General features: G+C 41.9%; 2 protein-coding genes across 2 annotated transcripts; both read right to left on the bottom strand.

The window, feature by feature from the left end:
* Window positions 1-228: 228 nt before the first annotated feature.
* LOC134650774 (uncharacterized) lies at window positions 229-4,903 on the bottom strand. The gene is made up of 4 exons (XM_063505708.1): window positions 4,894-4,903; window positions 4,369-4,738; window positions 667-2,829; window positions 229-629 (listed from the first exon to the last, which is right to left on the bottom strand). The coding sequence occupies exons 1-3, from the start codon at window positions 4,901-4,903 to the stop codon at window positions 2,706-2,708; spliced, it is 504 nt and encodes a 167-aa protein (XP_063361778.1). The 3' UTR covers window positions 229-629; window positions 667-2,705.
* Window positions 4,904-6,373: 1,470 nt separating this feature from the next.
* Window positions 6,374-25,419, bottom strand: LOC134650743 (protein tweety). Its single transcript, XM_063505674.1, has 12 exons — window positions 25,335-25,419; window positions 21,302-21,452; window positions 18,988-19,116; window positions 17,062-17,205; window positions 16,365-16,577; window positions 15,795-15,923; window positions 15,068-15,205; window positions 13,362-13,506; window positions 12,322-12,467; window positions 11,285-11,382; window positions 10,602-10,757; window positions 6,374-6,584 (listed from the first exon to the last, which is right to left on the bottom strand). The coding sequence occupies exons 2-12, from the start codon at window positions 21,434-21,436 to the stop codon at window positions 6,413-6,415; spliced, it is 1,605 nt and encodes a 534-aa protein (XP_063361744.1). The 5' UTR covers window positions 21,437-21,452; window positions 25,335-25,419; the 3' UTR covers window positions 6,374-6,412.
* Between the last annotated feature and the right edge of the window lie 1,560 nt (window positions 25,420-26,979).

Below are 26,979 nucleotides of genomic sequence, written 5' to 3'. Positions count from 1 at the left end.
AAGAATACGATTGAGTAATCCGTTTAAAATAATTTTAACATGAGGTAGCGCGACCGTTTATTTCAGTTGTGTCCACTTTTACGACCTTTACCACGAGTAAATAAAAAATATCTAGAAAACCGAGTTATAACAGTAATCATTGGCGGTTATAGTATAAAAGAATGTAAGATGCTGGTCACGGTGTAGCTATTAACATGAAAAAACCTTCACATGACCTCTCGCTCTTATGTGCTTCATAATGCGGTTTGTTTAGTATTTAGTATATGAGAAAAATGCGATATGACCGTCCCCAAACCTATATTTTAAGCTTAACCTTAATTCTTAGCACTAATTAAATTAAATTATGCATATCTTTGGCGAATACACTGCTTGCGGTACCGTGAAACTTATGAAAAAAAAGATGTAAAAAATGTACTAAACTCGTTGTAAAGTCTCACAAAATTCTCTATTAATACTGAAGTATAAAACATTCCGCTCTGTAAGTGGTACCTTTTCACTTAAAACTACGCTTTAATAATAGATAATAAGACTATTTTATACATTAGAAAAGTGACCAGGAAATTGGCTTTACGGATACAGATAAAGTATAAATTATACAAAACATGCTTTTGACAGCTCGTCTGCGCCATCTTGTTTTTCTCGAGCTCCGTACAAAACTTTGTTCACGGAGCTCTTATTTACCTTGTACTTATCTAAAATAAGTTAGGTTACTTTATTTACTATTAGTAAGTATTATGTTTTCCTCCTTTACTGTAAAGTAAAGAGGAATGCACCAAGAGTGACTAAACGGGAAAGTCCCAAGCACTTAGTCACCAGATAATTATTAAAAATGAAAAATAATAACTTAAACACTTACAAATTAAGACTAATCAAAAATGATCGTCAAAATTGTTCTAACCTTTCATGATCACATTTCTTTAAATATTATTATTAATATAATTGTGGTGTTACAGCGATAGCAGTACGTTCATTATGTTAAATATCATCCCCTACTTTGTCACATAACAGTTCATTTTGAACCTTATTTACAGAAGGTCAAAGTTGAAATTCCAATACCCTCGAGATGGAATGTTCATTTAGTTCGATTAAACATTAAATTAAAAAGTCTACGTTATTTAAGTTTAAGAAGACTACAATCTATTTACAAAAGGTTTGCTACGTTTCCAGTCCGTATTGAGCTGACTTTAACCATCTAAATTTTCCAATCTCTTACGCAGTCGATTTTGAACATTATTTTGCTCACAGCATGGTTGCTTTTGCAACGCTAAAAGCTTGGAAAACTTAGTTGGATCACGGAGCATCATAAGAGGTTCTAGGTTATCCGTTCAAATATACAAGTCAATAAAACGTTCACACACACTACAGTAACTTCGAGTCGTATATTACAGTTATATACACGTTAAGACAGGTTCCTACAGGCTTCAAGCCTTGCTAATGCTGCCTAGGAATTTTGAGACGAATTTCAAATGGCACAAGGTCGAAAATCATAGTCATTGCAATGTGTGCGTTTTTTGACTATCGTTTAATCCTTGTGCATTTGAAATTCGCAAAAAAGTTTCCGATTTCAGCAACTATGAGTTGCCAAGTGTAACTCGCTACTATTTGGCATCTTTCTAGCACTTCCGCTAAAAAGCGTCTAAATACCAACAGATAAGTTTCAAAATCCGTTGTCTTAACCAGAGTTACTTACGTCTATTGAGCGAAAACCGATTCAAAAACACACAGTCAGACAAGAGAGGACTCTTGAGAAATTTTTGTATTTTCACTTTTTTTTAATAAGAAAGTTTTCAAAAAATTATGTTATTGGTCGTTAAACTTTACTGGCACAGCCTTCATGTGGACATGATCAAATGATACTAGAAAAAGTAAGGTCACATTTTTACCAAAAATCATTCTAAGCTATGAAAAACCAGTAAAAATAATAGGCCTTTTCCAAACTGGTAAAAACCGCATCGAAATTTTGTTAAATATTTGTGCTATTAAAAAAATCTCTTATCTAACGTTTGAATAAATTAACGCCGTTCATAACACACATTAGACCAACATTTATTATTCCTTGAGATTTGAGCATCCTTACTTAATAGTCTCCATTTTCAACAACACAAATTACAATTATTGCATGCTTATGGCAAGAAAAACCGCTTCACTATGGTTCTAATAAGATATCCTTTATAATTATAATTAATCACTCTACTTAACGTTTTTTAAAATTTAGCTAAAAACTTTCGGACGCCACAAACGTGACGAAAAGAATACTGACCGTTTACGAACAGTTAGATAAAAATGTCACATTTATTTCGAAAATTCATTAAGTATCGCTTCGACTACCGTATTTACCCTAAAAACACGGGGTCGTTTGAAAGTCTTTCAATAATTTAGTACCAACCGTTTTCACTCTTAGCACTTTCAACGCTTCCCGAACGGAGGCGTTCGAAATTTAAAAATCGAAATCCGAATCACTGTGCACTATGAGAAGGTGGTATGCGTCGTTCGTGTCGCGCCGGAGATCGCACCTTGCGAGGGAAAGGATAGGGTTTAAAGTTCAATGATAGCATGCAGGCGGCGGCACCGTTTGCGCTGCGTCGTGTTTTGCACCTTGCGGGTTGAGGATAAAGCTTAGAGTTCAATAAGTCGCTTAATAAAGAAGGTCGTAAGCGCCGTTCGCGCCGCGTTCGAATTTGCACCTTACAGGTTGGGGATAGAGTTTAGAGTTCAGTGACGGCGTAGAGGTCGCGGTGGTCGTGCTGCGGCTGCGGGCGGTCGGGGCGGCGGCGGTGCGTGGTGCCCGTGTTGGGCGCCGGCTGCTGTCGCCGCGGTCGCTGAAGCGATCTGCGACATCGTGGATATTATCAAAGAGAATTTTAAAACATATCAGTGAAAGAATAAGGATCAAAGTCAAATGGCGTTCTAACAGTTTTAATCTTCTGTCGTAAGATGGCAGTAAATTTACTGTGGCTACACTACATAATTTGCTTTGACAGCCTCTATTTAAAATGTTCTTTGATATTATTGATAATTGTTTTTAATAAGGATAAGCGCGCAAAGGTTCACCCACACTTTCGTGTGTTAGATTTTAGGTTATGGGGTACATGTATTCCAATTTCTTGTTTATGGAGTCAAAAAACGTGATTCCCACAGCAATTAAAATGTCTCAAAATTCATTTGTTTACATTTTTGTGAGAAATGTTGATAACGGTATCATGTTCTGCGAATTTACCTAAATATAAATATGTAATAATATTCTAAAAAAATCTAGGTGAGTATGGTTTAACTTTATACCATAGACTATCGGAAGCAGTATTAATTGTGAGAACGCATCCATAGTGAACGCAACCTAATATGCGGTCTCCATCGCACTTCGTTGTCTCGCTCTTTGTTCGCGTCTAGCCTTAGAAATTAATGGCCGACGAGATGTAAAATCATTTAATTAGTAAAGGGCTTGATTCGAGTCTCTTTTATCAAATATCACAAGTATAGCTTCGAAATAAATTAAAAGTGGAAAAATTCACTGAATTGAATACGGTCTTGAATTACGGTCGGGAATTGGGTACGGTCTTGGTAGCTCAGATGGCAGAGCACTGTACTAGTGATCGTGGTCGTGGGTTCAAATCCCACCCAAGACAGTGAAATTTTCCACTTTTAATTTATTTCGAAGCTTAATAGCATCGTTCGCAGACGTTTCTGCTTAATACGAAATTAATCACAAGTATAATTTGTGGATCTTCAATTCCATGTGTTTTCATATTAAGCTATTAAAGTAATTTTAGGCTGAATGTTATCCAAATATAGGCAAAATAGTTTTCTGATTCGAGCCAGTCGTTGCTTAAATAATGTGACAAGAGAGCTAGATATTGACATATTCAACTGTTCCATTCCTTCTGCGAGGCGTAAATTGATGACAAGTTGCTTTAAGTGAAATGACTGACAGGTGGTAGGTACGTATGCCCGAGCCCGAAGTAGATGTAGTTTATATAGATATTATATTATCCAAGTGCTAGTTTTTAAGTCCAACATACTCACTATAAGTTGTTTAATTGGTCATAGTAACTGCAGTTGCTGTTTGCTACTCGTATGTATAAGTATAAATTGTTAGGTAGTCATTGAATTATTGATTGTAAAACTTGATCCAACTTAAGTAATTAGTTTTAGTATTTAATACATAATGTTGCCAACATATTATTGCATGTGCCCATGTAACATTGTGCGTGCTATTTAATTTAATGTTAAATATTAACATGTTGCTATATGTGAGATCCTACAATTGGCTCTGTGTCACTATTAATGTTGTTATTAGCATAGTTATAGCTGTTGGTTCTCCATGTAAATAAAATAAATAAATAAATAATAAATTTACATAAGATTCCTTACCTATACTCGAGCGCGGCGGCCGACAGCGGCTGCGGTTCCGTCCGCCTCGGCGGCCGCACCGTAGCATATTTATCCTGCTCCCTCGGCTCCCGCGGGAGCTCCCTTGGCTCCCTTTGCTCCCTCTGCTCCCTCGGCTCTCGTTGCTCCCTCGGCTCCCTCGGGAGCTCGCGCGGCAGCTGCGGGCGGGGCGGGGGCGGGTGCGGGTTGTGGTGCTGCGGGTGGGGCAGGGTGTGCGCGGGGCGGGGGTGCGGGTGCGGGGTGAAGGTGGCGAGCGGCGGCGCGGGCGCGGCGGGGCGCAGGCGCGGCGCGCGCGGCCCGAACGAGGCGTACTTAGGGTCGAAGCGGTTCAGGGCGGTGCGGCTTGCCTGACCTGCGAATAACGTTCAAACAAACATAAATTACTTGTTTAAACCTACAAGTTGACTCCTTTATAAAAATCCAAGAAGACTTTGATGCGACAAGAAAAATCCTCAATGATTAGGGCTCATTTAGACGGCGCGAGGACTCTCATGCGAATTTCATTACATTGCGTCATTTGATCGCTCGGCTGAATTGGCGTAACCTCAATGGTCCGCAATGTAAGTAACTAAAATCGTATACGAGTTCGCGCGCCGTCTAAATCAGCCCTAATACACTACATTCAAAATAAAACGAGAGTGACATAACTAAAGTACACTTGATTCCACGTTTATAATATCAACCTAAACGCACCACAATAAGGCTCACCCTTGTTAAGTTCGGTGTTGAGCGCGCCGCCGGGCCTATCTCAGTAGAAGTCGTTGCTCTCGAGCGTCTTGCACTGCTTGCTGAGGGTGGCGTGTCTGCCGTTGTGCCAATATCAACCTAAACGCACCACAATAAGGCTCACCCTTGTTAAGTTCGGTGTTGAGCGCGCCGCCGGGCCTATCTCAGTAGAAGTCGTTGCTCTCGAGCGTCTTGCACTGCTTGCTGAGGGTGGCGTGTCTGCCGCTGTGCCAATATCAACCTAAACGCACCACAATAAGGCTCACCCTTGTTAAGTTCGGTGTTGAGCGCGCCGCCGGGCCTATCTCAGTAGAAGTCGTTGCTCTCGAGCGTCTTGCACTGCTTGCTGAGGGTGGCGTGTCTGCCGTTGTGCCAATATCAACCTAAACGCACCACAATAAGGCTCACCCTTGTTAAGTTCGGTGTTGAGCGCGCCGCCGGGCCTATCTCAGTAGAAGTCGTTGCTCTCGAGCGTCTTGCACTGCTTGCTGAGGGTGGCGTGTCTGCCGTTGTGCCAATATCAACCTAAACGCACCACAATAAGGCTCACCCTTGTTAAGTTCGGTGTTGAGCGCGCCGCCGGGCCTATCTCAGTAGAAGTCGTTGCTCTCGAGCGTCTTGCACTGCTTGCTGAGGGTGGCGTGTCTGCCGTTGTGCCAATATCAACCTAAACGCACCACAATAAGGCTCACCCTTGTTAAGTTCGGTGTTGAGCGCGCCGCCGGGCCTATCTCAGTAGAAGTCGTTGCTCTCGAGCGTCTTGCACTGCTTGCTGAGGGTGGCGTGTCTGCCGTTGTGCCAATATCAACCTAAACGCACCACAATAAGGCTCACCCTTGTTAAGTTCGGTGTTGAGCGCGCCGCCGGGCCTATCTCAGTAGAAGTCGTTGCTCTCGAGCGTCTTGCACTGCTTGCTGAGGGTGGCGTGTCTGCCGTTGTGCCAATATCAACCTAAACGCACCACAATAAGGCTCACCCTTGTTAAGTTCGGTGTTGAGCGCGCCGCCGGGCCTATCTCAGTAGAAGTCGTTGCTCTCGAGCGTCTTGCACTGCTTGCTGAGGGTGGCGTGTCTGCCGTTGTGCCAATATCAACCTAAACGCACCACAATAAGGCTCACCCTTGTTAAGTTCGGTGTTGAGCGCGCCGCCGGGCCTATCTCAGTAGAAGTCGTTGCTCTCGAGCGTCTTGCACTGCTTGCTGAGGGTGGCGTGTCTGCCGTTGTGCCAATATCAACCTAAACGCACCACAATAAGGCTCACCCTTGTTAAGTTCGGTGTTGAGCGCGCCGCCGGGCCTATCTCAGTAGAAGTCGTTGCTCTCGAGCGTCTTGCACTGCTTGCTGAGGGTGGCGTATTTGCCGTTGTGCGGCGCGCGGCCGAGCGTGTGCGCGTGCGCGCCGCCGAGCGCCTCCGCGCCCAGCGAGCTGCTAGCGCCGCGCCCGAGCGTCGCGCTGCCCGACATGCGCGATCTGCTGTTCAACATAACATGTTTAAAGGTTAGTTTTACTTTGAACATGTTATACACGCAGAAGAGAGATCAAATTACCGCTAATTGAATAGTTAACAACGGAGAGCTGTCACAATGTGACGACAGGCACAGCTGCGAGAGATAAGGTACATATATGTGACGTGGGTCGCTAGTCCAGTCCAGTCCTATGTAACTCTACGCGCGACCTCGGATTGATACCTACGCGTCGCGCGCCGTAGACGGTACAAAAAGAGTAGGCTGCCCATTGATGTAGTATAAAGAACTGGATACCCAATCAGCCGCCAAAAATGGCCCCAGAAAAGTAATGTCAAAACAGATCATGCATTACTTTTTCGTTTAGTCTTGTTTGAAACGCTCAAATGTGAAGTTGTCAACAATTACGAAATGTGCCGTTAAAATATGTAAAAATAACAATGATAAAACAAGGAAAAAGGATGGAATGTATTTCTTTCGGTTAGTTCTTTGGATAGCATTACATAATTTATGTAATCTGGTGGTAATTTTATGGTTTTGAATAAATTAATTTGTTAGTACCAAAGAAGGGATGTCAAGGAACAAAAATCTAATGAGTCGATGTGAGGTCAATATTTTTTTATATTTTTATATGGAATTCATAAGGAATAATATTATGTTTAAATTCAAGATTTCCAAGAAAACCTATGCGACGTGCAAAGTGGACTGCTATTTAATTATAGCAAGAGATAGGGGTGATGCAGTTTTAAACAAGGCAAAACGGCACTTGTGTGTCGGCCCATTTCCCTGTTTCCGACATATACACCACCAATAAGGGCTTATATCGACTAACTGTAAATGCTAAATCTGTCTGAACACAGTGACAACCACAGGATTTTTTTTATACTTTTAGACTTTATAAAAAAAATCCAACCAGTACCTAAATGTCCCCGTGCACCCGTGCTATGAGTAAATGTAGATCTTAAATACACAGTTATTTAATAAGTAGAATTTATTTCAAGGAAATTAGTATTTAAAGACGTATACTTACGAATTAAAAATTTAATTTGTTTGAATTTGAACCACGAATTAATTTTATTTGAGCTCCCGATTAAATTAAATTTGTTTTATTTATTACCAGTGATCGGAATTGGTAGTGCCATTTCACGGGACTTCGGTGCGTAAGCTTAGTATGGATATACCTTTTCACCCCGGGATTTCATATTACCTACTTCAATTAAAGACATGCCAAGAAATATTTTTGTGAAAAAATCGGCCAAGTGCGAGTCGGACTCGCGTTCCAAGGGTTCCGTACATTAAGTCCGACTCACGCTTGACTGCACATTTCTAATAGGTTTTCCTGTCATCTATTTAAAGAACTATTTTGTGTATTTTTTATTTTATTTTTAGACCCAGTAGTTTCGGAGATAAGGGGGGGGGGGGGGAATAGTCATTTTTTGGCTACTTTCTAGAATAAGTTTGAAAAACTTTATTTTTGAATTTTCTCATTTACCCCCAAAAATGGCCTCCATATTTAAAATTTATTTATTTACGTTACACGTCCATTTTTGGATCACAAACTTACATATGTGTGGCAAATTTCAACTTAATTGGTCCAGTAGTTTCGGAGAAAATAGGCTGTGACAGACGGACGGACAGACAGACGCACGAGTGATCCTATTAGAGTTCCGTTTTTTCCTTTGGAGGTACGGAACCCTAAAAATAAGAGTCTTGGAATCCCGAGTCTTATCCATGTTAAGTACAATGTTTGAGGTCATTCACCCCAAATGGCACTACCTATTCCGATCATTGTTTATTACTTCAATTGGTTTTCCTGTACAGTAATACATATTAAAGTGTACCAAAGTGACTCTATTCGTTCATTATTCTCGTTTGACGTTGTTTGACGTAAATACGTTACGTTTAGTGCCATCGGACTAAATTTTTTAACAGTGTTGGTACTTACGTTTGCAAATTTGACACTTAATGCTTACGACATTAAGCTCTTTTCTGTACGAAACATTTATCTTGACTCAAAATTTACGTAAGCGTTTTTATCATCAATGCAAATGGTGCGAAACGTCATTGGGATCCACATTTCTTGACGTTTTTGTTCTGCTTTGTGTGTCTATTTCTTTTATATTAAGTCAGTGAGGCTGCCAATGACACACACGCTTACCGTCTAATGCCGCTGCGCTCGCTTTAATTTTACGAAGTTATCTGCTTTGCCCGAAGCTTCACTAGCAGAGAATGCCTTGTAGCATTAAGTCCGCCTTTTGTAGGTTCGTATTTTCTAACGCCGGAGTGGGTTTAGTGGGTAGAGCCAAATTCTCCCCCCCCCCCCCCTCTCGCCAAGAGAGGGATAAGGAGCGGCGAGTCCCACACACCGTGCGTTAATGCATTCCCACTCCGTAAGTTCGTATTTTCTTTAGTGTATAGTAATAAAGACTAAATAAATAAAATGACTTCGCCTCGTAAACCATCGAGTTTTAATGCCTAATTTACTAAGGCCCACTTGCACCATTCCACTAACCCGTTAAACCTGGAGTTACCATGGTTACTAGTACAATTTGACACTGGCTTAACGGTTTAACCGATTAACCCGGATTAGTGAGTTGGTGAGTCGTTATACAGGATTTTGACTCTTGGAGACCCTATACATCTCTAAGGATAATTTGATTAACTACTATATATTGTAATCTTTTACTTATGATGACACTTAAGAGACATATACATCTCTAAATAATTTTAGATTATAGTTTTGTATCTTTGTGTTCTTTTTAGGGTTCCGTAGCCAAATGGCAAAAAACGGAACCCTTATAGATTCGTCATGTCTGTCTGTCTGTCTGTCTGTCTGTCCGTCTGTCTGTCCGTCCGTATGTCACAGCCACTTTTCTCCGAAACTATAAGAACTATACTGTTGAAACTTGGTAAGTAGATGTATTCTGTGAACCTCATTAAGATTTTCACACAAAAATAGACAAAAAACAATAAATATTTGGGGTTCCCCATACTTCGAACTGAAACTCAAAATTTTTTTTTTCATCAAACCCATACGTGTGGGGTATCTATGGATAGGTCTTCAAAAATGATATTGAGGTTTCTAATATCATTTTTTTCTAAACTGAATAGTTTGCGCGAGACACTTCCAAAGTGGTAAAATGTGTGTGTCCCCGCCCCCCCGTAACTTCTAAAATAACAGAATGATAAAACTAAAAAATATATATGATGTACATTACCATGTAAACTTCCACCGAAAATTGGTTTGAACGAGATCTAGTAAGTAGTTTTTTTTTATACGTCATAAATCGCCTAAATACGGAACCCTTCATGGGCGAGTCCGACTCGCACTTGGCCGCTTTTAATTTTTCAATACTATTGTTATAGCGTTTTTTTTTGTAATTCGACATTTAGAGACTTTATACATCTCTATGTAATACTTTAGTTTGATTTTATATTTGCGGCTTAGAAAGTTGTATTTTATAATTGTAGATGTGTTTTTTTTTTGCTGTATGTAAATTCCATGTTGACGTGTAAAAGTGCCCTTGTGGCCTATTTGCTGAATAAATCAATGATGTTTGATGTTTGATGGTGCAAGTGGCCCTAAAGGGTGTTTGAACCCATCAGGGTAGATGTAAGTAGTCAGGTAGACATGGGCGAAATGTGTCAGTAGAGGGAAAAGATTGATATATATCTTTTTATCATTGGGATATGTATCACTCTTTTATATCTTTATATCCGTGTGTAACAGTCGTCCCGCTCGCAACATCGGCACCTGCTGACTTTGAGTCATGAGAGAGAGTAGTTAATTATAATGACGCGTCCGAATCCGTCCGAACGACCGCTGTCGCTCGTTCGTGTTACTTCGGTCGATGCGCGACCGAGACTTCGCTTATCGCTTTCATAAATCGTCGCCGAGGGAGTGAGACGTACGGATATACTGATACATTCGGATTCGTAAAGACAAGAAGAGTGATTCATGAAACGAGAAAGATATATATCTTTTTTATCTATCACTCCGGAGTTACCCATGTCTATAGTCAGGTACCTGGGTCGCTGGTCGAGATCGCACAGTTGCACCGCGGCGCTGTAGCTGGGCGGTTTGCCGTTGGGGAAAGGCGCGGGGCGGGGCAGGGTGCGGCTGCAGGCGCTGCTGCCGCCGCTCGACAGGAACGGCGCCTGCTCTTCGCCGGTTCCGGCGCGTCTGGACATACAAGTGTACAAGTATTACATGCGCTTTTTTTCTACTCGTCTTTGATTAAGATTTTATTACGACCAACTTATGTTAAAATACTACTTTCTATTGAGTGCTCGACTCAAATATAATGAGCTAATTATACAACACTGTTGTGAACTATTAAAATCCTCTCACCACGGACGAGAATAAAACTACAAATTTTAGAACACTTGTTAACTTTAGTTGTTGTGTTTTCATTAACGAGCTTCTTACCGCTCGGATTGCACTTCGTATGTTAGTCAGTAATTATTACTTATGAAAGCAAAATAATGTAAATAATCGTTTATGATACATAATTGTTGCATATGCCGTGAGTTATTTTTCAAATTTGTTTTTCAATAAAAAGACACGTCAGGATTGTTTATCTTCTTTCTAATGCTAAAAAAACAAACTAGGTATAGAAAATGTATTGTATACAATACTGACATATTTTGCTGTTCAAATCTCGTGGCTTACAGGCTGAGAATAGTATAAATGGTGAGAAAACTACGTACTTGGTGTTAATGTAGATCCAGGCGTGCGAGTCGACGAGAACGATGGCCGTGAAGAGGAAACCGGCCGCGATGGCCGCCAACAGCTGCAGGGACAACGCCTACAAGAAGACGTTCATATTATATTCGGCTGCTAACTTAATCTGTTGATGATCGTCTTTGTCCCTGTCTGTCGTTATGCCATAGAGAGGGACAAGCGATGATCATCAGCTGATTAATTTAGCAGACGTTTATGAATAACTCCGTAAGAGTATAATGATAACTAGGTTTGTATGAAGAGGGCGTATAACATTTTCTTAAATGTGTAAATAAAGATGTGTCTAGGGATTGATTCGACTCGGGTCGAGCGTACGAACATACATAATGGTTCTATGAACCAAGTCGCTGGGAATACCGAGGATCACGGTAGATTTACGCTTCGCTGACGTTTAACGTCGGTCTTGTTCGTGAGCGCCGGTCGTACATACTACTATCAGTTCATGGACTTGCTGTATGCATGCGGCACGGGCGTCTAGAAAAGTCGTAATTACGATCGTTTTCGCTTGGCAGGACTTAATGCAGGGCCTGAGTGGACGGTCGAAGCGGAGCGTTCGGCGGAGCGTGCAGCGTGGCGTCGGGCTCACAAGTAATTTGAGCAGCGTGCACTAAGGCCGCTTGCGTTTGTTTAACATGCACGCCGCACGCCCCGCCCCGCTGCACGCCCAACTCGAACGTCCACTCAGGCCTTACACTTAACGCGACCGACGTCAGGGACCGATGTCAGTGACATCGCCAAATCAACCTTAGTTCTGCAGCACAGACTAGGAATCCTCTAGATGGAGTTTAGAGCAATTATTTCATGAAACCGATGCTGCGAAAAATACTGGGGTGCGGGGGACGAGGTGAGCGAGTCCCGTGCCGTGATTGGTCCGTTCAAAGACACGGACGTCACACAAAGACACTTTGACTCGAAGATGGAGTAAAACTACCGTATATTTGTGGCAGAGGGGGTAGCGCTACTATGCTGTCTAGAGGATGTCTTGTCTGTATTCTGCAGTTACCTGCAGCCCCGCGTCGCAGGCGGCCCGGGCGCCGGCCACGAAGTAGGCGCGCGCCATGCGGCACTCCAGCGCGCCGCTCAGCGACACCAGCGCGCGCTCCGCCTCGCCCGTGCCGGCGCCGAGGGCTCCTAAAGCTGGCTGCAGCGCTGAAAATATACATGAGTGATTACTGAAACCCCGGCTCGTACCAATGAGTTTTTCGGAGCTTATGTATACTTCGTTTTTTTTAGCATTAGAAATTTGGTAAACAATCTTAATACGTCTTTTAATTGAAAAACACATTTTAAAAATAAGTTACGGTAAATATGTAACAATTATGAATCTAATACGATCTTTTATAGTCTTCCGTTGTCATAAGTAATAGTTATTGATTTTTATTTTTCAATTAAAAGACATGTCAAAATCGCTTACCTTCTTTCAAGTTCTTTCTAATGCTAATAAAAACAAACTATAGGTACGAAATATCATTTGATATTTACCAGTTGCTTTTCGGTGAAAGAAAACGTCGTGAGGAAACCGAACTAATCCCAATAAGGCTAGTTTCCCGTCTGGGTTGGAAGGTCAGAGGGCAGTCGCTTTCGTAAAAACTAGAGCCCACGTCAATTCTTGGGATTAGTTGTCAAGCGGACCTCAGGCTCCCATGAGCCGTGGCAAAATGCCGGGATAACGCGATGAAGATTAGTATCATCTTACGGCAAACAGTATTCAGAACTGATGCCAAGAAAATAACGGTGCCTCCTCGAACGCTTAGTGTAAGGCCTGAGTGAACGCTCGAGTTGGGCGTGCAGCGGGGCGGGGCGTGCGGCGTGCATGTCAAACAAATGCAAGCGTATAGGAGCGGCCTTAGTGCACGCTGCTCAAATTACTCCTGACCCGACGCCACGCTGCACGCCCCGCCGAACGCTCCGCTTCGAGCGTCCACTCAGGCTTCACACTTAAACAGCCGACGGCCATTCCCACACGTTGGGTAGGTCCTCTGGCGTCAGAATGCTCTCAACATCTCACCATGGTACAAATGGAAAAGGAACTACAATATTTACCAGGGTCGTTGAACAGTTGCGGCGCGCCGCGCGACAGTATAGCCAGGGCCTGCCGGACGGCGACCACCGCGCGCTGCGCGTTCCGCAGCTCGGCTGTGAGGATGTTCTCGCGCGACACCTTGCACGACAAGTAGTAGTGCACCATCTGAAATAGTTAACAAGTCGAGTGACAACTTATTTATTTACTAGCTTTTGCTCGCGACTTCGTCTGCGTGGAGTTAGTAATTTCTGGTTAAAGACATATTTATTAACTCAAAAGAAACGTTACATTTCACTTAATGAGTAGGTAGTTCACAATGTAAACAAGGAGAAGTTATGACGATTTGTGAGCGTCTACATAACTATACATAAAACATAGGTGTAGCAGAAAAAACAATATATCAAAACAAAACAAAGTAACTAGAACTTATAAGTACTAAGTGGGAGTTTGTTAAGTACATATTATATATTCATATTATTTATTTATTTACTTTTTTTTTGGGTAGCTTATTTTTAATCCAATCTGCTTTTTATCGATTCCCCATACAAACTGCCACCCCCTTTTCACCCCCTTAAAGGGTGATTTTTGGGATAAAACTACCCTATATCCTTCACCGGAATTCAAACTATTTCCATACCAAATTTTAACTAAATCGCTTCAGTGGTTTAAGCGTGAAGAGGTAACAGACAGACAGACACACTTTCGCATTTATAATATTAGTATGGGTTACTCAAATAAGTGACACAGTATTACAGTAGAAACCAAGGTACTGTAAAACTACAAAACAAGAATACAAGAAGACTAATAACAATATATGTCTTCTTTTAAGTGTAAGGCCTGAGTAGACGCTCGAAGCGGAGCGTTCGGCGGGGCGTGCAGCGTGGCGTCGGACTCACAAGTAATTTGAGCAGCGTGCACTAAGGCCGCTCCTATACGTTTGCATTTGTTTAACATGCACGCCGCACGCCCCGCCCCGCTGCACGCCCAACTCGAGCGTCCACTCAGGCCTTAAGCTTTGGATTCCTCTGAAAACGGTGCCGTAATATGACGGCCGTCATATAGCGGCCGCAAAAGACGGCCGTCTTTACGGTGACGACATGTGGAAAGTACCACGGCGTCATAACACACCGTCAGCCACCAAAGTCAAAGCGGCAAATTTGAAAAATGTGGCGCGAAGGGATAACGTCCCATAGAACATTTGAATTTCGCGCCTTTTTCTACTGACAAGATTTGCTTGACCATCTATAATTTACTTGGAGGATGAAATATCATCAGAAGAGGAAAATAATCGTAGTACGGAATCATTTATTCAAATCTCGTGTCATTTATTCAAAATGGCGTCACCGCTTTCTAATAAAACGTTCACGAAACTATCGACGCCGTCATGACGGCCGTCTTCCAAATGACGGCACCGCTTTTTTACGTTACGTTGACAATTAACGCCGTCTAGGAAACCGCGCCATCTTGTTTACATAGACAACGTTCTAGTGACGTCATTCAACGCTATATAGCGGCCGTCATATTACGGCACCGTTTTCGGAGGAATCCAAAGCTTTACACTTAGGCATTTGGTAAGTAAGCGCCACTTGCGCCATTTCACTAACCCGGGGTTAACCGGTGAAATCAGGAGTTACGATGGTTACTAGTACAATTTGACATTAGGTTAACGGTTTAACCGCTTAACCCTGGGTTAGTGTGATGGTGCAAGTGGGCCTAATACACTAACGTCCAGCGGCAGCCTGTGCGGCGCGTAGTTGGCGAGCGCCGAGGCGGGGTCCTGGCAGGCGTCGGCCGCCGCCACCGCGCCCGCCGTCAGCAGCGCGCCGGCCAGCCAGCACGCCACCAGCGCGCCCAGGGCTCCCACCTGGAACACAAAGGTACACTAAGCGGCGAGTCAAAACAATGTTGGCACCTGGCGTCAACCCGTAACTGCTCAAATGGTAAACAAAATAATAATATTCGGTACAATAAATACCCCAACTTACTTGTGTGGGTACTTACCCACAGTCCCACATTGCTACAAGTACATGCTGTATAAAAAAGTAGGTAGATACTTACGTTAGTGTAAGGCCTGAGTGGACGCTCGGAGCGGAGCGTTCGGCGGGGCGTGCAGCGTGGCGTCGGGCTCACAAGTGATTTGAGCAGCGTGCACTAAGGCCGCTCCTATACGCTTGCATTTGTTTAACATGCACGCCGCACGCCCCGCCCCGCTGCACGCCCAACATGAGCGTCCACTCAGGCCTTACACTTAGGGTACTAAGTGTACCAACACATCGGAAATTCACGAGTCTTATTGTTCTTCTCTAACCCATGACATGTTTTTATCTCGCTCGCAACGCCGTATTTTATTTACTTCGGAGAAGGGTCGCGACTCAAGCGCGCTCGAAAATTGAGTGAAAGACACTGCCAGAGCACAGTTATTTGGGTTTAGACGTTGGGAATATAAGACTTACACAGAGCAGAAGCAACGCACGCCGGGAGCGTCGCGCCGCCGCCGCGAGCAGCGCCACGCACACCGCGCCGCCGCAGCACCAGCCCGCCATGCCGCCCGCCCAGCGCGCCGCCTCCCACACCCAAGCGCGCTGCAATCATAAACGGATCTCATTACACACCACCAGGGGCCCGTTTATCAAAAGCTTGTAACTTGTAATACAGGCAGATGTCACTTTTTGACAGCATTTGTTAGACAGGGCCTTGTATTACAAGTTACAAGCTTTTGATAAACGAGGCACAGCGGTATCTGGATAGACACCGGACCATCCAGTGCATCGGCGAGGCGCAGATCTTCGAAAGATTACGTAAGTTTTAGCCGAATATATCGAACCCTACCTTCATAAAAGCATTCAAATTGCCGCGGATGCCGCAGCGGACACATTATTCCTCAAAGTAGACAGCGCGCGCAGTAACGTTCCTAGCACAGTTTGATCAGAAACCAACGCGTCTGGCGCGTCGGCTGGTCGATGACTATCAAAAGCTATCTTCTATATTTTACGTAAATTTTAGCCGAATATATCGAATCCTACCTTCATAAAAGCATCCAAATTGAGCTGCGCCAGCGGCCTCCTCAGATTATCCGCCGCGGACGCCGCAGCGGAGGCATTGTTCCTCAGAGTGGACAGCGCGCGCAGCAGCGTGCCCAGCGCCGTTTGGTTGGAGACGGGCGCGTCCAGCGCGTCGGCGAGGCGCGCGAGCGGCGCGCGGGCGCGAGAACCCATCGCTTCTTCCAGGATGCTTGACTGTGGAAAAAGAAAGTTGAAAATATGTGAGTGTTGGACAATTTTTTACTGACAACGTTAGACCACTATGGAAGAATTAAACCCACACGCCTCCATTGCTTCAAGATGTTCGTAAAGAGAGTGTTTTTGCTAGGTCTTCTTGAATACATAATATTTTAAATCCTCCTTATATTATACTCCACCACAACCCCACCTCTCACGGCAACCTCAGGCAGCAGGCAGGTCGTTAGGGGCAGGGAAGCAAGTAAGGACACGCAGTGGCGGCGCGTCAAACATATCCATAAGCAAGCTGGGGCTAATTTGGCTTACATATTTCCTTTACAACTCTGCTCAAACGTCCAAAAACAGGCAAGCCGGTGGGAGTTGACTTTTATGGACGCGCCGCCACTGAGGGACAGGAACAGGAAGGCTGTTACATGATTTGCTTGCCGCAAAACGTGTCCGCGGTCATGATCATAAAGTGCCAAAAAAGGCGTCGTCTTACCTGGTTCTTGACAGTGTTCACCAGCGCCGCGAGTTGGTTTCCAGCCTGGATGCTCTGCAGCATGGCGTTGTGAAGATCGTCGTTGCCGAAGAGACCTACGCCTATAGCGCCGCAGCACAACACTGATAAGATCATGAGGGTTATCTGAAATACAGAAGAACGCGGTAAATGTAATTAAGTAAGGGATAAATAAAATGAGATGAGAGCAGTTTTACGAAACTATCATAACTACACGTTTGTATAGCAAGTGTGTTTTTTCGCAAGCCGCAAAAGTTTTTGCAAGTCAGAGCCACAAGCTTACTTTCTAATCGTTGGAACTATAACTATAAGGGCGGACTTAAAGGGAGGCCAAAGAAACGTTGGGTATATACAGCACAAAGGAAAGCCTTAGGAAAATGTGTGAAGAAGGGAGATCACCAAAGGAATGGCAACTATCAAACATCCACCACACAGACCTGCCAAACAGAGCATTGCTACAACTGCAGATTTGTATGCCCCTGCATTTCAACTTTCATCATAAAAATTTAGTAGCTTGGTTACGAAAATTATGAAACAATAAGTCTGTTCACTCAGTTCACTGTTACTTGTCTTGTCCTGTGTTAATTGTTTTCACACTGCCCCAACTTTTACAGCCAATCAACACGAGAAAGTTTCATCAAAAACTCTAACCTAAAACACATTACCATGTTAATGTTTATACCAACGGCATTTAATGGGTTCAGACAGATCGCTGACACATTGAGGGCCATTAAATAGGACGTAAACCTTGAACGATCCCATATTGCTGCACCAACAAACATATCCAACGTATCTACATTTGAAAATTCATTTGATTATGCAACCTATATGTAAGGCAACAAGGTATGTAATTGAATGAGGTTTTGAAAGCACATACGACGTGTTAAGCGTTGCGCGTGCAGCATATGGTGACCGTACTGTGAGAAGTCTGATTGTGTTCACAGTATTAATAGAGTGTTACTCTTATTACTTTGATTGTTCCAACGTGCATCGGATCTATGTCAACGAACTGATTGTTATGTCATGAAACTTGTTTTAGTCAAATGCGTTTTTTAACTCGTCAAGAGTAAAATATCAGTCGGAGCACCCATAACCTCCTAAGGCCCAAGGTCCTACATATAGTACCTATTCAGTTCGATGTAATTTAAACCATGTTCAATTGGAACAGAGTCGCTTTTGCTTTGTTTCGTTCAATTTTCAAACAACGCAAAATCAACTCTATTTATTACAATTTAGGTTCAAATTTCAGTGGCAAATTTTGGATGTTTCGTTTGTATTGCTGGGCCTTAGGAGGCTAAAACTAAATCAGCTTAAGCCAAGCATAGTGTTCAGAATAAAAGACGATGATATAACATAATACACATCAGGAATTTTAACAAACCTGCAGTGTACTAGCTCCCATTTGTGCCCGCCGCCCATGAGACGGGGACAAATGGCAATACACCTTCAAAACAGGTTGGTATTGCTATACAGGCATTGCCTAGTACGCGGAGACCCCTGGAATGTATGTAACGTAACCATAATCCGAAACAAATGTTCTTTATTCTTATTCTTATTTAACTCACTATAGTAGTACCTATTAACTGTCTCCCCGGCTCTTGCAGTGGTATTATGGACGTTATCGGTATGAAGAGGTTATCGATGTAATCATGATAGGATAAAATGTCCGTCTTTCCACCGACCGGTGTCAAAAAGAGTCTGTTGCTGTTGCTTTATCATGTCCGAAGATGTCAGCAGTATGTAGTTTAACACATTGAGTGCCGGGCTGCCGGGAACCCACTCGACAGTTTCTCTGTTCGTAGTCGCTTTCCTATACAAAGCGGGAAAACGCTGAGATCGACTACAAGCGTAGCGCTACGAAAAAGTGAATATGTTTATGTTACTTCAAAATGAGTGTTGACAGCTGACCTTCAGAGCAGTGATGCTCCTGGGCGGGCGCTGCTTCCTGTCGCAGCACCTCGTCAGCAGGTAGATGAGCAGCACCGTCAGGGTCAGGATCAGCCATGCTCCAGGGATGGAGCCGAGGATACCCAGGCTCTGCAAACGAGAAAATTAATAATTAAATTCTACATCACCAGTCGAAGTAAACTGAACTCTATGGCAGACTTTTGTTAAGACTGAAGTATTTAAATAAGGAGGACGACTACATTCATACACTGTATGTACCTACAGTCAAGATAGTGACGACCAAAGTGTCCAAATATCGGAACACATCCTTATTTCTATGGTAAGCAAGCTGTGATACGATATATTTGGGCACTTTGGCCATCACTATGTACGTTGTATGCTGACAGTACATACAAAATTAGAGCAGCGACACTCGTAAACGTTATATGTGGCAAGGATAACTCAACCTAAAGTAACTAGACGCTCTGTGAGCTGTAGACCTCGCGAGCAGAGCTTAAAACTGAATAAATGTATGGCAAAAATATTTATTAAAATATAGGTATAGTACATGTAATATAAACAAAAAAATTAAAACTACATAAAGCTACAAACAAAAATTAAACGAATACGCTTAACCCGCGCTTGATAAATAAAAAATACGAAATTTTTAATTTTTTCAAAATAAAAAAATAAAATAAAATACAACTATACGAAATTTAAGTAAAAAAAAATACAAAAAGTTATGCTTATGTAGCAGTATACAATTACTTGGGATGGAACCAGGGACCTGCCGATGCAAACAAAAAAAGCGAACGTTTGCAAAATACGCCATTATAGTTCTTACTAAAGCTGACGAAATTTAGCTACTCATTCTCAAGTAAAAACTAAATATCTAAATACCGCCAAAACCAGCGATACAAATTTTCTGAATTTTTGGCCATTTAATCTATAAACATATCTCAAAAAGAAAAAACTCTTATGATACCGATACGACTATTTGTTTAGGCGAGAGCTATCACGACTCCGCCATTTTGAAAAATTTCCAAAAACCGGATCGAAAAAAAAAAATATTTAGTCATAGAATTCGGTCACAAAATTTCACGAAAATCGGTTAAGAATTGCGACCTGTAGAGGAGAACATCCGGACATACAAAAGCAAAATGCCTGAGTCAAAACGTAGACCTTCGCTACGCTTCGGTCAAATATACTGGCGGTATGGTAAGAAAGTGTTTTTCCTTCCATTATGGCCTATACTTCAAAGAAAGATTAAGAACAATATTTATAAGTTATAAGCAAACGGTGCTCAAACGTCATATCAATCGTAACTGTACAAAGACTCAAAGAAACAGGGTGGTTGAATAAGCACTTGTCCTTACAAATTGACAGAACATAAGCAATCAATAACACATTTTGAGTGCTTATGGCATGTGTACTTGACACGCCAATCCACTTGACATCGTACACTTGTCGTGTAAGATCTAGCCGCGTAGCCAAAGTGCCAATCGCTTACGCTCCGTAGCGATCGAAACGCAACTGTCACTGTCGCACTAATATGGAAGAGTGATAGAGAGACACAAAGCGATTCGATAGCGAAGCGCAAGCGATCGTCACCTTGGCTAGGCCGCCTGATCCGACCGTATTACGTCTCCTGCGCCACTCTTAAAACCATCCATGGATTTGTATTAGGATTTCAATAGAACAAATATGCGTTGTGGACCGGAGAGAATAACAGCAAATCAAAGAAAGAGACCTCGATCCGAATATTCTGGCATTGTAGCTCTGAATAACACTACGTGTAACGCATCGTAAACTGCATCGTCACAATGTTTAGATATAGGAGTTGGGCGCTAACGAATCGCTTCTCTTTCCGGGTTAACGACGAAGTAAGTAATTGCTTATTTAAGAAGGTGTCATTGACTTTGCACCTGCCACTGATCTTGATCATCACAATCGTTAAAACTATACAAAACTTAGAAATGAACTAATGACGCCTAATAGATGAAATAATTTTTTTTTGTTCATTTGGTAAATGTTTCTAGTACATCACGCTGCCCTCGTTAGCTTTTGCAAACAGGCACATTTCGCGGCGCGTCGACTGTTTTGGAGGGCGCTATGTTCTGTCACACCTAGAATCCTGGAACATGTGACGTCACAGCACTGACCTCGAGATAGACGGGCGAGTCTGGCGCGAACGTGTCGTTGACGCGATGTAGCGTGACGTTGATGTGGGGGAGCGCGTGCAGCAGCCGCGAGAGCTGCGGGGGGGTGTAGCCAGAGACGCCCCCGCCTATGTTGGCTGCATCACACCTGGAACATGTGACGTCACAGCACTGACCTCGAGGTAGACGGGCGAGTCGGGCGCGAACGTGTCGTTGACGCGGTGTAGCGTGACGTTAATGTGGGGGAGCGCGTGCAGAAGCCGCGAGAGCCGCGGGGGGGTGTACTCGTCGGAGACGCCCGAGCCGCCCATGGTGGCTGTGTCACACCTGGAAATGAAAGAAAGACATCTGTTAAAGTACATTCAGAGGTTTCTTATCTGTCCCCATGTCCAGCTAGCCCATGTCCCACAGCTAGGCAAAGGCCTCTTCCCTTCACTCGACCACTTGTGCACAAAAAAATCATATATATGCTTTTACAGGTTATAAAGAAATTTCTTAAGAGTCAAAACCGCAAAAGAAAGACGTCGTTTTAGGGCACACTAACAGGTTTATCGCGGGCAGAAACTAAATATTGTGAGTGGTGGTCAAAAATCGTGGGTTCAAACCCCGGTTGTCCTGTATAAAGCAGATAAAATCGTTCTTGAAATGGGAAAACGCAATAAGATGGCTAAAAATCTGTCAGGATTGTTTTCATATACAAACAAGAGGTAAAAATAAATAAGAATTCTTGGAATAGAATAATAAGGCGTTTACGGAGTCAATGGTTATAAAAGCTTGCAAACATAATGTACTTAGGTATACCTTACTAAATGTAACTACATAATTTTTACTGCGACAAAGTCGCGTCCTTTGCCCAGTTTATTTTTAATTCTCACCGCGCTGAGTAAGTAGGGCAATGTGTCTATGTCGCTGTCAAGAGATCGAAGGGATCTCGACGACATTCCAATCGCTTTGATGTGTGGGTGTACTGTTACCGACAACGGATTAGTGTGTAACCCCACGCAAGGGCAAAATTAGATAGTATTTACACCCACCATCAGATATATCTGAGCCGTCAAAGTGCTCAAAAATATCTGAACACGCCATAGCGTAACGCATAGCGCTTTGATAATATGTAGCAGCGTGTTCCTGTGCAGGAATTTGTGATCACCTTGGCTGCTCCGATATATCTGATAGCGACGGTACGGTCAAGGAATTTGTTTTCTTGGCCACTTCGTTTATGTGAATAATATGAGATCCCCAGTTTTTCAAATTGGAGGTCGCAATAAATCCTGTTTCTTGGTACAGTAGGTATGAGAATCACGAAAGGTCCCAATAAAAATGTTAAGACACTTAAGTACCTACACAATATTAGGACACGATTTAAAGGCGAATCTCACCAGATGTGCATTTACACAAAGAGATATGCACACGTGTGTTCACGCCGTACCTACTGCTTAATGCATTTGTTGTATATCGGGTCATTCGGGTCTTTGAATTAGATTCTTCAAAAAAACTGTGTTCCTTTTTATTGTGTTCGATGTTTCCCTAGTGTTACAATTACTGTAGGGCCTCTTACAATTGAAACATTCTGTCAATGAATTTGGCCTCTAACACTTGACACAATCAATTTAACTATCAGTTTATGACATGGCAGTGACATTAAAAATAGGCGGCATTGAAGTAAAGTTAACTAATATTGTTTAACGTTACATAATGGAAGCGAGGGTGCCAATGCCAAGTTCGAAAGTTAAGACCGAAGGCGGATAAGATTGCTACGAACAAAATTGGCACTTGCTAGATCGAAAGGGACAAGGACGTCATACCTATAACCATTTTAGAAACGGATAACTAAAGAAGTATTCAATTATCTTTCAAACAAATAATTATTAAAATTGGTAACTTGTTACGACTTATATCGACCATCGCAAACGGATCACCTCTCGCTAACTGAGCGGGAAGGAACGATGAAAGATGGACATTAGTCTACTTAGGACTTAGGGCAAGTTACTGATACTGATATTAAAGTTGTCAAAGAGTCAATCGTGGAATCCATAAGTTAGTCAGACGAGATCTGCCGTACATGCATTGAAGTATTCAATATATATAATATTGAATAAAGCTCTTAACTGGCGAACCATATTTGCAAAACTTAAACAAGCCTCTAAATTGCAATATTAACATACATATGATCGTAAGTAGGTTTGTTTATTAGTCATTTCTATTTTCTCTCCCAAAAAACTGCTCCGCTCCAAGTTCGGCGAGGTAAATATGGTGATTAAAAATGTTTGTGTATTCTATCGTAATTTAATTTAGTGTTAATGCGCAAACGGTGCGCTGTTAGCTATCAATTAAGATGGAAGATAAGACAGGTACCGTTCACGCTTCATTAACCAAACTAACAACATTATGTTGGAAATATGAGCCTCGCTTTTTTAGGGATTATAATACTACTCCCTTCTTTGTTGTATTGGATTGCCGCAGGAACTATATTTTACTCAAGCGACATGCCCTGGCCTTTAGATCTCTGTAGGCCTTTGGATTACTAAGTACTAGTTTACACTAGTCTAGAATGACACTTCACCTTTGTAAATTTCGTCGAAATCGTTAAAACCGATTCCGAGAGCCCAGACAAGCATAATTTGAATTCTAGTAATAACTGAACTAAAACTCAAACAACACGGAAGCTCAAAGTCTAAAATATCGACCTGGACAAAGCGTTAAAAATACTATACCTACATGTACACGACCTGATTGCCTAGACATTAAAGTAGTGTATACATATTTTTGACCCTGTATCCGTATCGTATCCGTATCCTGTATATATATTAGACGACTGTACAGTCAGCCTCAAAAGCAACGGATCGACTACGCGTCAAAAGTATCCACCCTATTTGGAAAAGTGAGGGTGACAGATACTGTTGTTTCATAAACTACTATTGACGCTGACTGTACCTACGAACGTACCTACGCAATTGATGACAGCTCTATCATCAGATTATACCAGAAAATCAGGTACATATATCGGGCGAGAACGAGAAAATTAATTCGCGGTTAGTGTTATTTTTATCCTCACGAGACGCATAGAATGACCACAAGCCTCACTTAGAATAGATCTATGCTTGGTGGACTGGAAAACGTAATGTTTCTACAATATTTACAATTTTACACACAGTTTTCTAACGAAAGCTGTCACTAATGTAAAATCATTAAGTACAATCATTCCCCTGATCTGACATAGTTATTTACGATACAAGTGCGGAAAATAGGAAATCGAAACGAGTGGCGATGGCGATAAATTAAAACACGACCGAAGAGGAAGAGAGAGAGAGAGAGAGAGAGAGAGAGAAAGCTTAATTCGTACGAAGACACAATATACCAATAAGCCAATGACGATAACATTTCCATTTTGGACAAAAAACGGCTTCACACCTATAAAGGTTTACTGTTCACACTATTACCAACATTATCGCTATACAAAAACATAGTTTCTAAGAAGTACACATGAAATTAGCATGGTGGCGTGAATAACCCATCTGGCGGGGCCACCGCGTGGCACCCACGTGGCGCTTATCAGATGTACAGCTGTCATGCGTCTCTCTCACTCTGTGCTGTGTAGGACAGTGTAGAAAGAGATAGATGATTTGTCGCGTGACAAGGACTGGTGGAACTGGTGGAGCTGGCCCTTCGGTGGTTTATTTCTCGTGTTTTAAAAAATATACCTACTCGCACGTAATTGTATCATAAGATTTTAGAAATTTTGTATGCTTGATTATACTCGTATTGACGACGCCACTGTCATATTTAGCCACTGTATTGGTGTGACATGTTAAATTATGTTTTATTACTTCTTTAATGTACTACTTATAGTCACTAAAGTCTATTTTTTTATTCGGTAGACTGAAATGACAGTTAATTGTATGGACATGAAATGTCATTTCATACTATTAACTGTCATTTCAGTCTACCGAATAAAAAAATAGACTTTACATAGTCACTTCCCGCTGTCTGTCTGGCCATAATATGTATGCTTAGATCTTTAAAACTACGCAACGGATATTGATGCGGTTTTTTTTTAATAGATAGAGTGATTCAAGAGGAAGGTTTATGTATAAAGTTTATGTATGCGTCAAGATCATTATGAACACCTGGCCCGCTTAGCAACTTCTGCTGCTGACTGTACAAAATAAAGTCAGAGGCCAAGTTAAAACAACAACAATATAAACTCACCAGAAGAAGCAAGAAGATGTCGGCTACGACGACATGGCCGCCAGCGAGTCACGCCCTCACCGGGGACATCTGTGAACAACACAAACACATAGTTAAGAGCCAACAGGAGCTAAGATTTAAATATTTTAGGTAAATATACCCGTCTCGCTAACGGAAGCGGCTCCTGAAACTAGTGCGATAAGGACAAGGCGAAAAATCCTGCGTAAAAATATCAAAAATCGAGGTTTCGTACTCGACTGTTTCCTCCTCCAAAACTTAACCAATCGTAACCAAATTTGTAAATCTAAATGATTATGACATTATCTGTGTCGGACCGTTTTGCTTTTTTGACTAATTGATGTCAGTTTTGAATAGCACGCCTCTCATTGCGGCATAGTCAATTAGGCCATTTTTGAAGGGCTCTAGCTAGGGTTGCCAGATCGAAAGGCGCTATTATCGGGAATTCATATCCATTTTTCGGGATTTTGGGACTTAAGTCGGGAAAAAAAGCATTCCAATTAAAGTAATTGTATCAAAAACAACGATATTTTACATTATTGGCACTACGTCAGGCCAGCTGCTCTGCCAATAGACGTTTTTATATAAAAATAGTATAAATTATTTGAGATCTTGAACAAACAAAAAAAAAATCTTCTCATTATCTACCTATATTATCATTTATCATACTTATTAGGTATCAATAATCAAAAAAAAGAACTAATTTAATTCTTAGCTTGCGCTTGGCACATGTATTTTATTTTACTTTTTACCGATTTTACAATTTTTTCGCCTTTTTCACTACTTAACGTGAAGCTGTTTTTCGGGACAATTTTCACTTTGTCGGGAATCGGGAACACATGCTAAAAATCGGGAGAATCCCGCCAAATCCCGACCATCTGGCAACCCTAGCTCTAGCGCCTTAAAAAACAAAAATATCAAAAAAAGCAAAACGGTCCGACACAGATATTGACAATATTAATCTGTGTTGAAAAAATCATTGCTCTAGCTTCAAAACCCACGGTGGAAACAGTCGAGTACGTTTGTATGGAGAAATGACCACTCCTGTTGGCTCTTAAAACGGGGTCACGTTGTTTCCCGTAAAGTTTTAAGTTATAATGTATTGTTTGTCATATTATCATTAGTCATAAAACTGAAACCGTTAACATTTCAGGATTTTCGTTAGGTTGTCCTATATAGATAGGTTAGGTTAGGTTATAGGTTATAGGTTTGTTTTATGACAATCCTGAAAAGTGACGCGTTTCTGAACCAAATGAATTATGACTAACAAAAATGCGGGCAAACAATACATTATGGCTTAAAACGATTTGGGCAACAATAGAGACCAAGTTAAAACAACACACACACACACACACAGTTAAACATAGACAATTGGCTACTTTCCTTCTAGTCAAATCAGCTTCTCTTTTAGAACTGTCAAAACGATTTGCCAATATGGAATTTATATGAAAACGTGTGTAGTGACGTCACGGTCAACTCACCTACAAATATTTCTATCCGATTTATTAAATAGAAATTGCATTTAAAAATCTGTGTTATTGTAATAATTATCTGGTGCTTTATTTCGTGCAATAATTTATTTTAAGTAGAGGAAAGTACCTAATTAGGCATGTTCGTTATTTTACGATTTTGATACCAGTAAATCCAG

Source organism: Cydia amplana, chromosome 9 (genome assembly GCF_948474715.1).
Source record: "Cydia amplana chromosome 9, ilCydAmpl1.1, whole genome shotgun sequence".
NCBI lineage: Eukaryota > Metazoa > Arthropoda > Insecta > Lepidoptera > Tortricidae > Cydia > Cydia amplana.
This window is presented reverse-complemented; position numbering and strand designations above follow the sequence as displayed.

What these genes read in the sequence shown, in the direction of transcription:
- LOC134650774 (XM_063505708.1), bottom strand. An exon ending in GCCGCCGCGCTCGAGTATAG is followed by an intron (nt 2,830 to 4,368) that starts GTAAGGAATCTT and finishes ACGATGTCGCAG; the next exon opens with ATCGCTTCAGCGACCGCGGC.
- LOC134650743 (XM_063505674.1), bottom strand. Translation starts at nt 21,436, where the DNA reads ATGGGCGGCTCGGGCGTCTCCGACGAGTACACCCCCCCGCGGCTCTCG. An exon ending in GGAGCATCACTGCTCTGAAG is followed by an intron (nt 17,206 to 18,987) that starts GTCAGCTGTCAA and finishes TCTGTATTTCAG; the next exon opens with ATAACCCTCATGATCTTATC. An exon ending in GATCTCGACCAGCGACCCAG is followed by an intron (nt 6,585 to 10,601) that starts GTACCTGACTAT and finishes TATGTTGAACAG; the next exon opens with CAGATCGCGCATGTCGGGCA.